This window comes from Chroicocephalus ridibundus, chromosome 8 (assembly GCF_963924245.1).
Source record: "Chroicocephalus ridibundus chromosome 8, bChrRid1.1, whole genome shotgun sequence".
Taxonomy (NCBI): domain Eukaryota; kingdom Metazoa; phylum Chordata; class Aves; order Charadriiformes; family Laridae; genus Chroicocephalus; species Chroicocephalus ridibundus.
Window position 1 is genome coordinate 44,958,254 of NC_086291.1, and position 14,614 is coordinate 44,972,867.

Sequence of the window (14,614 nt, forward strand, 5' to 3'; positions counted from 1 at the left end):
TAGTTTGATTGGTGGAGCATTGAAATGCAGGCCCTTAATGAAGATGTAATTCTGCCGCAAAGATCGGTTTTGGAATATGAATCAACTCTTCTGATTAAATCTCCAAAACCGTTATTACAGGACTTTTCTTTTTATAACCTATCTCATTAAAAAAATATTTGGATCTCTCTTGTTATAGTTAGCTCAAATTCTCTCATTAAGTCCTCTTTTACGATCATTTTTCTCAGGCTGAAGCTCTTAAGGGGAAACCAAGCTGTTTCCTCCAAAGGGCTTTTCCTCTGTGCCCCTTGTAAGGAGGACAGAGCGATAACGTTCAGGACAGCTGCTGTGCACTGTACACAACCACCCAGCCAGCAAAATCAATGAAAAAGGAAGCTAAAAAAGGAAACACTTTCATATTCGTGGGTCCCTGAGGACACTTGAATGAGTTCACAGGGGCCCAGCGCACAGCAAGTTTCACAAGCGTGGTCCACTGAAAATATGATGTGGAAAAGTCTTTAAACAAAAATGATCTAACAACATAACATATATGAGGTTTAAAGAAAATGAAGTTTCTGTGTAAGATTAGGACAAAAAGTCCAACAAAGGTTAAAAAGACTAGTGTTCTCCATGTGCTGCTCACGGTTTCAGGTCTGCATCTTTGAAAATGGTACTTCCTCTGTGTGCTCACCTCTCATCACGATGAAGAGCAACATGGTGTCAGTCCTGTCAAGGACTTGCAGTTGTCTTGCAGGTAGTTGTGAAATGAGACCAGTTTGGAGGCTCATTTTTGTTGTTATATTTCATCCTAAATGTCCGTAGCTCCAGAGGTGTGCTCTGCTTCGTTACACCTCTCTGTGCATTAGGCTTCTGCTGACAAATGGTCAGATAGAGTGAGGTTATGCCAATAGCCTTCAAAGTAGGAGAAAAATTAGGACTTGAGTATTTTTAACTATTTTATTGCTGCCAAGCCAATTGGCCTCTGCCAAGACTGAGAGCTTCTTACTTTACTGTCTGCTCTACATGAGAAAGTGGCATTAACCCCAGCAAAGACCTTACTTGCAGACTGAAGAGGAGCTGGAGGGAAACCGAAGAGGTGAAGTGACTCACAAGATCCCTCGACACAGTAATGCCAGGGCCCCCATTAGAAACCAGCCTTTGACATTGCCAGTCCAGCAATCTGGTTTGCTCCCAAACAAAAACAAAGCAGGACTTCCATAAAATCCTACTGTCAGGAAGGCGCAAGATTTTATAGCTTCATCCAGGACGCATTAGTCGCACACAAACTGGCCAGCTACCCCTGGCACCGGGCGCTTCCGGGGTCTGCTCAGCACACACAGGCAATGTCCTCTGTCCTTACCAACCACTGAGCCATCTGTCCCCAGGAAAATCATTCATAGGGTTGCTGCTAAAATCAGCAAATGAGGGTCTGTACTGGGAGCCTTGCATTCACATTAGAGAGGATTTGAGAAGCCGTTTCTCTCAAATATGCACACACCTGCACAAGTGTGCCACACACACACAGAAGCAGTCACTTAAACTAGCGGCAACCTGGACTCAGTCTCAGTAACAGTCACATTTCTAGACTGCTCGAGCCCTGCAGTGCCTGCTAAAGACTAAGAATCTGGGACCAAGTTTCCCCGGGTTACACCAGTATGATGAAGCCAGTGGGGAACACTTTGCAATTAGGAGGATCGAAGCATTCCGGGGTGTAATTGGTCTTTGTGCACACCAGCGCAGCCGATCGCGCACGGGCTGCCGAGCCAGAGTTACAGTGCATGCTCACCGGGGTAATAGACTGCAGTTCACTCTGAGTTAATCTGTATTTAATTCATCGTGGGTTGCCCATGTGTAAATAATTACATCTCAAATTCCTGTCTGAAATCATGGGATTTTTTTGTTACATCATTGAGGCAAATATGGCACAGCATTACAATCAGTCGGCAAAAGGGTACAAGCATCATGTTGCAGATAACCTCACATCCTACTTTCCCTCTCCGCCTCAGGAAGAAGAAATGTTTCCGCAGAAGTCTGCAGAACCAGCTGGGGAATTCACTGATGTGAACTGGTGACTCTGGTTCATACACTCTCCAATCCACCCACCCTCTGCTCTGAGAAATAGGTAAAAACACCACGATCAGATAGGAGTGCTTTCGCCATCGACTCAATTTCTCCCTAGAAGACTGGTTCAGCTACCTGCATACGGCTCCCTGTAGAAGTCAACTTGTGATTTTTTTAGACTGCAATGTGAAAGAATTGAAGACGTGTGCCATTTTCTCAAGGCATCAATATTTAATAACTTTCTTGATAACCTAAACTGTGGCTTTCTCATTCTCTGACTTCAAAGCATTTAGTGGTTTAACCCAGTACATCACATTATATAATCAAGATTTTCTTTTTTTTTTTTATGCTGAACATTAACTCAGAAAGTCCTCGGCACATGGAGCGCAACACCCCGGCACGTAGGCATTCAGGCCACAGAAGTACGTAAATCTGTCCAGCATCCCTTCAAACACACAAATCCTAACCCTAGCCCTGGTCTGCAGATGACCTGTCATTTCTTTGCTATTCCAAGCTAGATTGATTTGAAGGAGATCTCAAATGACCTGTCAGACTTTCCTTTATTAAGGAAAAAATGTTAGTGTTTAGAAATGCGAGAAAATAAATACACACAAGAAGAAATAATTTAAGCTATCCAAATGTTTTGAGTGCGAAAATAACATCTGGAAAAAAAAGGTTAGGGATGGCATTATGCTCTGAATACTGAAATCATCTTCTCAGTGCAGAGTGGCAGTGCAGAAATAAATGAAATGTTAGTTTTTATAGAGACAGAAATAGAAAGGAACATGGAGATTACAATGATTTTAACTAACACAGGGAAATGTGCTGACCATGCAGGTCTGGTTTGAGGTGCAGCTCACACTTCCACGGTGTTCTATCAGGGACAGAAATGGAGAAAACTGTTAGGAATAGACAGAGGGAATGGGAAATAAGAAGGAAGGTGATAATATCAGAGCTGTTTAGTTCAGAGAGGAGATACGTGAAAGCAAACAGAAGCACAAATATAGTTCAGGTCGCACTGGGTGCTCCCATTTGCTGAGATAATAGTGCGTCCATGGACAGGAACAGCAGTGGATTTAAAGCTGAGCAAAACAGGACCTGATTATCATTCCAGCATTTCTATTTTGGGTAAAAATCTAAATGGAGTAACAATTTGACACTTGCTTTTTCATTAAAACAAATTATTTTCTTGGTTGGTTAAGACTTACTGCAGGTGTTTCTTGCAGGTGAAGACATGTTCAAAGAGATTTGCGCCATTTTTTGCAGGATGCTTAGAGTTGCCTAGTCCTATTTGAAAGCTTCTCCCACAGCAAAACCCCTCAGCATTATCCCCACCCCTATTTTTAAACATAAGCTCTTCACACACATTTATGTATAAAATAAGGGTAACAGGAATTAACATGCGCTGCAGTTTTCAAAGCCCATATTAGGAAACGCTCGCTGTGGCCAAACCAATGCAACAGCAGTTTTGTTCTCAGAGGAAAATCAAAGTTATTCTAGTCATCCTCGTTCCTACTGCTTTTGTCCTCTCCAAGGTATACAAACGGTTCTTCTTTTATAACCGCACTAAAGGAACTCGGAGGCCTTTCAGCTACCAGAATTACACAATTTGCCATATTTCTCTTGCTGGGAAAGAGCAGGGTAAAACCAGCATCGGGATATTGTGATACTGCTGCAGGAGCTTTTTCTTCATTTGTCAAACCTCTCAATTGACAAAACTATACCCGTTCAGAAAATGGGAGTAAAACCTGTCCAAGTTCTCTGTTTTCTCTGGAGCATAGAGAGATGCCTGTTCTGCTTCCTACTCCATTTGCTTTTCCCTGTGCCGGACGGAGGCAGAGAGCTGCTCATAACCAGGCTCTGAAGTGCCAAACACCATCAGTCCCCAAAGTAATTAGCAGAACGACACACTTCCATAATGAGAGGGCCTTAGACTTTCAAACCTGGTTAATACTGTATTTTTTCTCTCTAGAGTCCTGTGCTCAGTTTTTTTGCTCTTTCTATCTTTCATAGCTCTTCACATACAGCATGCAATGCTGCGCGCGGGGTCTTGGAAAGGCCCAGTGATCTCACTGGACGAGTCATGTCTAACTAGCAGGCTACGGTCCACTCCAAAAAGAGAGAAAGAAACTGGCAGACCTTGCACTTTTGCAGCACAAAGGGGTTTTTAAGGATTATTGCTGTTCTATCACACCTGAAGCTGGATGGAGACCACTGGAAAATGTCTTTGATCTTGTGGTAACCTTGTGTAAACAATGTTAATCATGATTATCTTCTATATTACCGCCCCTGTTGCCTACTGCAATGCTAAGAAACTTCAGTGCATTAAAATCGTTATTGCCATAGTTAAGGAACCATCATCACCTACATTATAAACATAGATTATTTTTAATAAGCAAGATTTGAGCATACTGATTTTAACAGAATGCAGTCAGCCTCTGTAATGATCATTGTCTGTAAGCTAACCAGTGGCAAATAAATAAATAGATAAATAGTCAATAAATTACCCCACATAAAGCTTTTTGGGGAACTTCCAGAAAGAAAATATGGAAATCAAGGCAGAGACCTTCAAGTGTGTGGAATTTTCTTTCTCCAGTGGAAAGGAGGACCCAGTTAGAAGCTGCGTAACATGGAGCGATGCCTGCTGAAGTGGGCGAAGAACAGCAGTGACAGAGGATCACACGATAGATCCGATGCAGCTTGGGGAAGCCACGGTTTATTTTTTGTGCTGCAACAAATCTGCAAGGGGGAGCTAACGCTGTTTGTAAACTGCTGGAAGCAGCACAGAGACAAGTGGGTAGTGATCAATGGGAAAAACGCCCCGTGACAAGTAGGGTGGATAGTGTTTCTGTATATAGAGAGGAGCAGACTTCAGCAGCTGGCCTTAGAACAGGTGGGTTTGCATCCAAATTACAGGAAGACACTTGTATTCCTACCGGCCGAACTGCTCGGTTTGCTATGAACGCTGCTAGCAGTGCTATGCACACTATGTCAGACTTAAAAAGCTTCCATTTCCCAGCTACCGCTTCATTTTTAATCTTTTTTTAGTAAGCAAAGTCTTAGAGGACTGATAGTTGCCATAGACACATCAGCAAAGACTCAAAAGAGTGATCTGGGAGGATATGACTACCTTTGAACCAGATCCCAAAGGGAATCAAAGCTGGAGCCAGGATGACTCAGCGGCGCAGCGAGGGAACTGAGCAGCGCTGGCAGGTGGTGCTGGAGGAGCAGCCGGGGTACAAGCACCAGCCCAGCCCTCAGGCCGGGAGACAGGACTCAAAACGGTGCTCCCAGACGCAGTCACACGGCCGTGTCCTGCACCACCCTTTCCTACGGAGACTCCCGGCTCTTTTACACGACTGAAGGACTTGAAATGGCCTTTGGTGGTCATCGCTGCAGGTGAACCAAAGCCACTCGGATCAGCACGTGTTATCGTGCAGAACAGACTGGCCTGTCCATTGGATAAAGATGAAGATTCAAGATCAGATAAAGATTCAATAACCCATGCACACTTCATTTTATTTCATGAAATGGGGATGTTTAGATGAAAATAAAGTGGGCTCCCTTTAAAATAGCTTTCTAGAAGAGGACAATAAGCCCAGCAGTCTTTACTCATTAAAAACCTCATTAAGGACTGAATTCCAGTTTTATATCTCTCATATTATCTGTGCAGTCATGTTTATCTTGGGAACAAATAGATGGGACTGTTCTGCTGGGAGACATCTGTGAGCAACCTTTCCCCTCCTGTCTGTTATTTTTATATTCAACACGAAGCACATTTATCAAAACGATGCTGTGGATTTATATAATGACTTTCATCTCGCTGCCTCGAAGAACATTATTCCAATTGCCAAGGCTTTGTTTATGCCCATTTTGTGGAATAAAGGAAGACTTTCATCAGCTGACGAGACATCCTGGAAAATGGGGTCCTACAGAACCACTTAGGAGCGCCACACGAGCCTCGCTCCTTTAGCTCCCCTGGCCAGGCAAATGGTCAAATCTTAGAAAAGATTTTGATCGCACCACTAGAACCTCTATTTTCATTTAAGTCATGATTAACCAGAACAGTAAACAAGCTTGATGATATCAAAGTCACAGAAAACGTGTAACATCTCTGCCGTTTTCTCACCCCCTGGTTTGCTGTCCCCCATCCTCACCTGATCGACCTCCAAGAGCGGGGCCACAGCAGGGGCACTTCACACCCCCAGCTCTCCACCTCATCTCAGGGACGGCATTGTTCTTGGCAGGACACCTCCAACTCCTCCTCGGGCTGGATGCTGCTTTCACAATCGCCCAAAGAGCTCCTGCATTTCTGCAGCCGGGATCGTCTCTTCATGCAGGCCCGCCAGGTTTTGGGCATCTGACGTGTTGGAAAATGGTGCCCTGGGTTAAGAGGCCACCCTGAACTCGGCTCCTACAGCTCCCTCTGCTGAGGGAGCATCAGTCAAAGTAGACTTCTCACACTGAATGAATTTTTCATAAGTTAATTGTCTCCGTCCTTTTCATGAATTAAATTAAACTGGGAACATCAAGCATCTACTGTCAGCTTTAGCTTCAGGCGTCTTCACCTTTAGATAATTTCTAACAGCAAAGGATGGCTCAAAACATGTGGCTGTTAACACCTTTCAAATCAAATCAACTGTAACAAAAAACCAAAGGTAAGCCATATTCATAGTTGACGCTTCATCTTGCACCGGTTAACAAGGAAGACAGACAAGAATGATACCATTGTTCATTTTCATATCAATTGGCAGAAATTATCTTTATTAGAAAAATGAATTTTCATATATTTACAATTTTTACATCATGTTATACTTGGCACGTGTGTTTTCCCCAAATAGTTATATACATTTCGGTACACACAGACATTCGAGTCCCCCATTCCCTTAATGTTTTTCTACATATTTAACAAAAATGAAGAACACAATACAATTTGTAAGACAACCATAATAATTATATATTTCTCTATCGTAAAAACTTTGAAGCAAACATTTTTTTTAGATATGTTTCAAAATATTTATACAGTATTAGCACTCAGTCATGCACTGGGTTAAAATATGGTCGGGGTGAACTGCTGTGAGTCAGAATGCGTAACGCGGGAGAGAAGTGTGTGGCTCTCGGGGCTGGGCAGATCCAACTACCACCAGGATTTCAGGGGCAGACGGGGGCAGGGGTAGCCGGGCGTACGCAAATCTCCGTAACAAAACAGTTAAAACTGTGTGTGTACAGACGCTTGTGTGTTGAAATTCATTTCAGTTTGCTAAATCTATCTAATAAACCAGGCAGTAATTGGAATGTCAAAACTATTTTTTTATTATTCTCTTTTCCCCCAAACCCTTTCTTTTGAAGAATCCATTAGACTATGAATTTTATAATGAAATTCTGGATTCTCTTAACATTATTTAATGCTTGATTCCATTTCACCAATATTCTTTTATTTCTACTCTAACATCCTGATTTATTTCCCCAGGCGTTAAGAGGTCTTCAAACCACTACTATTCTTTGCTAACGATTGGAAGTTTATGACTTACCCTTTGGTTTGAAATATTACACTCTTGAGAGTTTTACAGTAAATTGCACTAGCAAATAACAGAAGTGATAGGCTTTGTAATTTACTGTGTATGGACTCAGATGGTTCCGAGATTTCTGGTAAGATGTTATTTATGGGATGCAAATTTCTTCTGCTGCAAGGTAGATCAGTGCTCCATGTAACCAGTACAAATTAGTACACTTGGAGTTTTTTCCCCTCATCGGAACAAGAATACTTTTCCAACTGTACTAACTGTACTAATAACTTATAATTTTCTTTCTGAGCAAAATTCTAAGTTAATATTGTGAATTCTTATTTTCTCAGGATGCAGATGAAGCTAAACCGGTCTTAGGATGACGACTGATGATCCAATACTAATTTTCAGTTACATCTAATTTTTCAGAGTTCAATTGCAAATAACTTCTAATCATACTCAAACCAGCAATACATTACTTGAAACTGTTATTAAATGTTTGTAGAATCTTTGTCACAATGCTGAATTTTTCTCTTGCCCCTCATTCTTCCCAAAAACTTTACACATACACATATATATAAAGCTTATATATAGCTTTTATATATATATATATGTATGTATACAAAGACTAATCAGGACAACACACTAAATTTACATTATTCAAGTAAACAGGTAAAAATGTTTTTAAAAGTATAATTTGAGATTTTAAAATATTTCTGGTGGTTTTTGTTTAGCAGCACAGGAATATTGGTGTTTCATCTAAGCCAGCAAAAATCATTAAACAGAATGAAAGGAAGCACAAAATGCCCTTCAGGTTTAGTGTAAATTTCAGTCATCTGATGAATTAAAATTAACATCATTAACTCACCGGTGAAGTGCTTCTGAGAGAACCTGAAATGTACGGATGCAAATTTTGTATAAAAATAGCATACTTAGTTAAGAATCAGGTAGGAGTTTGCCTAACACATTAATGAATTCTGTTTGTACCTTCTGGCTTCGCCAGGGAAGACACAAGATACACTGTGCATGTGCATGGGGGCATGAGGTGTGGAGACGGAGAGATCACGCTGCTCTTCATCAGTGCAAAATGGACGTTCTGAAGTGAATAAGACTATTTCAAAATATTATAGCTGATATCAAGTATAAACTGTAAACGGTTCTTACTAAAAATTGCACTAGTTTCCCTTCTAGCTGCACATGATTTTTCATGATGCAACTTCCAGACCTTTGCAACATGAGGTTTTGGGTTGTTTTTTTATAATTCTGAGGGTGACCTGCACTAAGGATCTGCTCTCCCACCACTCACTCGCTCGCACATCCCTATTTAAGTCAAAAGGTGTTTGGCCTAAGTTTGGAATCCAGACCTAGGCCAGGTAAAAATGAGTTAGCCAAAATTTTTCTTCTTGCAGACGAAGGACTTGGAACCAAGTTCTTCTCTAAGACACACTCGCAATGAACTGTAGCCAAAATTTGACCCTATAGAATTTTCTGTTTCTGGGTTAAGGTGGAAAAATTAATAACTATCCAACTCTCCCTTTGGAAAAAAGCTCTGGAATTACTTCAAACAAAGGATTCCAAGGTATTTTTTTGTCGGAAGTTTGGGTTAGAGCTCTGTAAATTTAGAAAAGAAGCCAAATACCACAATCACCTCTTGGTCAAAATCTCCACGCCACCAGTTATAGCAAGCTCAAAAGCCTGGGCATTGAGAAGTGATTCTGACTTCACCCCCACTGCTAAATACTGCCTCTGCCTGCAAAACCCGTTCTGCAGGCTGCTCCGTCTGCGTGGAGAATACACAGGCGGCCACTGGTGCACACACTGGCTGGTCTTTTTTGGGGGGAATTTTTGTTTTTTAGGTATGCTTCCTCAGCTACCTTAAGTAACGTGTTTAATGACCAGGTGTGGATGGCGTAAGCTGGCACCGAATTTTAAAATCACGCCAATAGACCCTCTCTGGCCATGAATTTTCAACACAGTACGAGAAGACATCCTTTTCCTATGGCTTTGTTCTTTACAGTGAGTATCGTTTCAAGCTCTTTGGACAGGACCTGTCCTCTGACGTGTTTTCACGTGTCCTAGCACAATGCAATCCCGACCCCAGCGAGTCCTTTAGCCTCTTGGGTAACAGGTATCAACACTACACTAAACGCTGCCAGAGGCTGAGTGGATGTAGGAGCTTTGGGAAGGAGAGAAGAGAATCACTTAAAATACAGCACTGCTGAAACGTGTCCCGCGGCTTTGGGAGACTACTCACACATGACTAGGTTAGAAAGCGTATGCACGCACGCGTGTCTATACTGTATATATATTTAGGTTAACAAGTTTAAACTATTAATAAACAGCTTCTCATGGTATTTGGTAATTAAAATATCAGGCTTGTGTCATTCAAAATAGTGCAACCTACATAGCAATATACAGGAAAATTACACACATTGTTCCTATTACCATTAATATGCTTGTGCATATCAAGACGACAGGATACCCTTTTCCATAGGATTAACCTTTTGCATATTTAATTGTATTCTTTGGCCCATTTTCCTGTGAAACCTCGTATGATAACATAAAGACTTTGGCTTTAAAAAAAAAAAAAAAAAAGAGAGAAGAAAAGAAAACTCCCGTTTTTTCAGTGACTTTCAGAAACTTAAGTAGAATTCAAATCACTTCAGTTAAAAATTGTCATTTTCCTCCAGAAACCACACGCCCCGCAGCCTGTCACAGACCACCCGCTAGTGTGGATAACTGCGAACCTCCAATTTATTTTTTTTTTTCCACTTTTGAAGATCATTTACACTTCAAATGTTGCACAACACACCCTCCAAAATTTTTCTTGACTCCTCTAATCTTGTCCCAACAGTGAACAAGAAAGGTCGCCTTCCCCAGCAGCACGGGGAGGCACAGCAACCTCGTGAGGGCCCTCCACTGCGGCACTATGAGTCCAAACACAGGGTTTGCAATGTGAAACATAAGCCAAAAATATATTTCCAAAAGGTTTTTGCCATTAAACACCATTATTAAACAGGCTCAATAAAAAATTATCAGACTAAAGAATCCTGTAGTAATGATGTAACACAAATCTCTTCAAAACGGCTATTCTTCCGTGCCGCAATGCACAAAACAAATTAAAAAATGTATTCTCATAATGCATTTGCTGAGAAAAACATATTTCTTCTAATAGTACCAGAAGTGCAAACCAAGACATTCTCCATTAAAATTTCATGTCACTGTAAATATTACCATTTGCCCACATTAAAGCTTAGTACCATTTATGAGAAGTGAGGAAACCTTCATCAATTCCAAAGCAAAGTATCATCTCACTTGGAACTTTACAGTGCACTGAATAAGTATCACAATATTTATTGGTATTTATTTTCACAGTTTTCTAACGTGCACATAGAAATATAATTTTTGAAATATATTAGTGAAAACAAATACTAATACAAAAGGGAAAGGACAAAACATCTAGGAGTATAACTGCTTATCACCACTACTTTTTAAGAGTTGGAGAGTCAAAACCATCTCTCTCTTAAATATGTAGTACTATACTTAGTGTGGTTATCTACTAATAAAGGTATTGCATGACAATGTTACAGCGTGGTTATATTCTCTACTAATTTAGCATTGTTTTCAATACAGGTAAAGAATTAAGCAGAAGGAGGAAAAAGTGTCATTTAAGTGCAAAACAACAAAAACCTGGTAAATAGTGAGGTAACTTAATTTTACTTATATTATTTCTGGCTCTTGAATTATAGATATGACAAAATCATCACAAAATCAGCAGTGGATTCTTACAGCTGTTAGACTGGCATTCATTTAAAAAAAAAACAAAAACAAAAAAAACAACAACAACAAACCAACCCCAGTTTCAACCACAGCAGATATATCCTGCAGTATGTAACAAAAAAGCTCATGAGCCTGCGAGAACGAAGTGCATTTTCACTGCATTGCAGGGCGATGCACACTTGCAATCCTGACTTCCAAAGCTGCAGGACATTGGAAGAGCATGTATGTGCAGAGAGCATACTCTGTACACAGGCTGAGAGAAGCAGGGAAAAAGAAAAAATTAAAAGCCTGACTGAGGCGAAGTTTATTCACAAAGAGTGCAGTAACCCTCCCTGGCCGCGCAGAGAGAAGCAGGGCAGGATTTCTGCTCCCATTTAATGGGGCAACAGACACCAGGAAGCACGAACAACCACTTCTCCACCCCACGAACATGGCTGTGACAGTGTAATGAAGGTGAACATGGGATTAATTCCACAATGAAAGCTGAGCATCAACAAGGATTTTACACTACGTACAGTACGTGCACATCAGACAGAGGAGTCTGCATGATCAGAGCGATGTAAGAGACGTGACGGTCTTGAGGCTACTCCCATTTAACCACAGCTTCACAGGTGACTCCAGCCAGAGCAGGCTGAGCCTGCCCTCTACCTTATCATATACCTGCCCGCACCTGCATTTACGTCCACAAATAAACACACAGCTGTGATCAAACTCCACTCCCTCCTCCTGATAGTAAATACTAACATATTGCTAATACATTTAAATAAGACAGTATAAGACAGGTGAGTCTGGGCAGGGAAATGGCTCACATCATAAAAGTCACGCTTTGAAAGGCCTTTACGCTCTTTCAGAAGTTCCTTCAGCACTCTTATACTTTGAAGGCTCAGCTCTCAAAAGGAAGGCAGTTTAGATTAAAAAAACAAAGCATTACTAAAACAAAAACAATTTAAGTATATCACTGCAAAACTGTTTTTCCGTTCCAAACCAGATTGCTCTATACAGGAAAGATATCTACTTTAAAAGGACTTTTGAGCTAAGATAGGGTTAGAGCTGGGAAAGGGAAAGTTTAGCAAGGGAACGTATGACACTCCATCTTGAAAGAAGCACACGACGTGATGATTAACACAACACAATCTAGTCAAGCACAGGATAGTTACTGTTCTATATCAACTAAGAGAGGATTTTGCCATAAAAGATCTGTTTTCACTAGGTTTTATATATCAAACATCTTAAATGCAATGTAAAACAACAAAAAGATTCACCTCTTGAATTCTTCCCAAGTCCAAGCTGACTCTTAGACCCTTAGATTGGTGCCACAATCCTGTTCTACGATGTGAACCCAGCAAGGGAAGGAATAGTACCAAAATCTTCCCCATCACAAAGATGCATACGCTACACTGCGGAACTATGAAAATAGCAAGTTATTCTACAAGGAATAGAGTCTGACACTTTTATTTCATGCTGGATAGTCATGTGGTAGAAAGCAAACGATGATACAGGCGAGGCTGGGAGTACTGCAAAACCCGCAATTGCCAGGTGCTACCTTAGTGACTACTCGCATAAGCACGGGAACCTCCAGGCACCTGCAAGGTTTAACTTGGCACTCACTTGCACATTTAACTAGCAGATTTTTAAGGCTGGGGATAAGTAGACCATTACTTTCCTAAGCCCACCTAACTGAGATGTCCTTGTTAGGAGCCTATACTTTCTAAAAAGTCAACAGAGAGAGGTAAAATCTTCCAGACACATCACACACAGAACTGCTCCCAAGCCTTGCGCTCTGAACTACCATCCGGACGGAGCTTTCTCTCTCTCTCTCCCCACTGGCAACAGAAAGAGCTCAGCCTTCCAGCACAGAAACCCAACACTACGCACACAGCTCTAGCTTTTGCTTCCTTTAAAACTGTGTAAAAAGATTTCTTTTCACCAGGAAAAAAAACCCCACTCCTCATTTTCCTTGTGAGCCTTACTTCACCTCCTACGTGTTCCTGAAAGATCATAGAGGAGACATGTATTTATGAGATGCTGCTAAAACACAGTGAGCTGGCAGTGGTTTGGGTTCTGTTTGTCCACAGCACTCTTTCTCCTAACCGAGCTTCTTACGTAGCAGAATAATGAATTCTGAGCAAAAGCTGAAAAAACATTAAATGAAATTTTCCAGAAATACAAAAACTCTTAATTTTCCTTAATTTTATCTTATATATTAAAATATCTTATTTCCATGCGTTTAAGTTAGTGGGTGGCTACACTGCTCTAAGAAACACAAGCAAAACACAAAATCCATTTGAAAGGAAAAAGGAAAATTTACTGTGGTGAAAAGGGAAAGACAAAAACATGAAGAAATTCTACAATGTCTTTAAAAGAGGAAAAAAGCAAGAGGCAGGTATGTCTATGTAGCTGGTTTTACCTCCATGTACCTACTGCATTCCTCAGCAATTCAATATCCTGCCTCCATAAAAGTTGTCGTCCGGGAGCAGTGTAACACTACAGGACATGCTACCAAGAATGGCCCATATCATTTACAGCCTGATTCAGTTCCAGCTGGAGTCACGGGAAATCTTGGTGATAGGAATGACCAACAAACTGCTAGAGCTGTAATCAGGAAAATGTAACAAGTCACCAGCACCATCCAGAAAGGTACAGAAAGGATGGCCACTTATGCAGGAAGATTCTTTTCTCCTCTTCAAGAATAGCAGCAGCTAGAGTGAGAGAGAGGGAAATACAGAAAGTCTTGATCTCGGTTTAACTGAAAGGCAGTGCAAATATATCAACAAAGCTCAGGCAATATTCAGAATTCCACGCGCTCTACGGCTGAGCCTCACAAGCTGTGGCTTGTGGCTCTACTGTTGAAGACTTTTCTTCAACTTCCCAGCTGCTTCTTCTTTACTCGTATACATCTGCAACCACACCAGCTACTCGCCTACAACCCTACACTTCAGCCTTTTCTTCCCCCATCATTCACTCACATTATATGCCAAGATGAAAACAACAAATGCATGCAGATTCTTGTTCCCTCTACTTTCAGTATCTGGGTGGTTTTTTTTTCTTTTTTTCCCCTTTAAGGCAGCATCTTTTATTTCCATGTGAACAACTGCTGTGCAACATTATCAAGTCTTCCCTCTGTCTCTTTAATTTGTTTTGGTTTAGGGGAGGTGGTTGTACTGCATGTTTGCAGCTAATAATAATAAATCTCTACAGTCAGCAGAAATCTGCTCAAAATCAGAAAAAGCAAACACTGCAATGTATTTCTTTATAGCTAATTTGCTTGTACATTTCACAGAAGGATAAAT

At 41.0% G+C, this 14,614-nt stretch overlaps 1 protein-coding gene across 3 annotated transcripts in view; it reads right to left on the minus strand.

Moving 5' to 3' along the window:
* Positions 1-6,783: 6,783 nt before the first annotated feature.
* The window catches only part of GRIN2A (glutamate ionotropic receptor NMDA type subunit 2A), a 194,616-nt gene continuing 186,785 nt past the window's right edge, over positions 6,784-14,614 (minus strand). For all 3 annotated transcript variants that reach the window (XR_010072193.1, XM_063343389.1, XM_063343388.1), the window contains exon 15: positions 6,784-14,023. Coding sequence is in view for 2 of the 3 variants with exons in the window: in XM_063343389.1 (XP_063199459.1) it covers positions 14,008-14,023 (16 nt within the window). In the remaining variant the exon portion in view is untranslated. The remainder of the gene's footprint in view (positions 14,024-14,614) is intronic.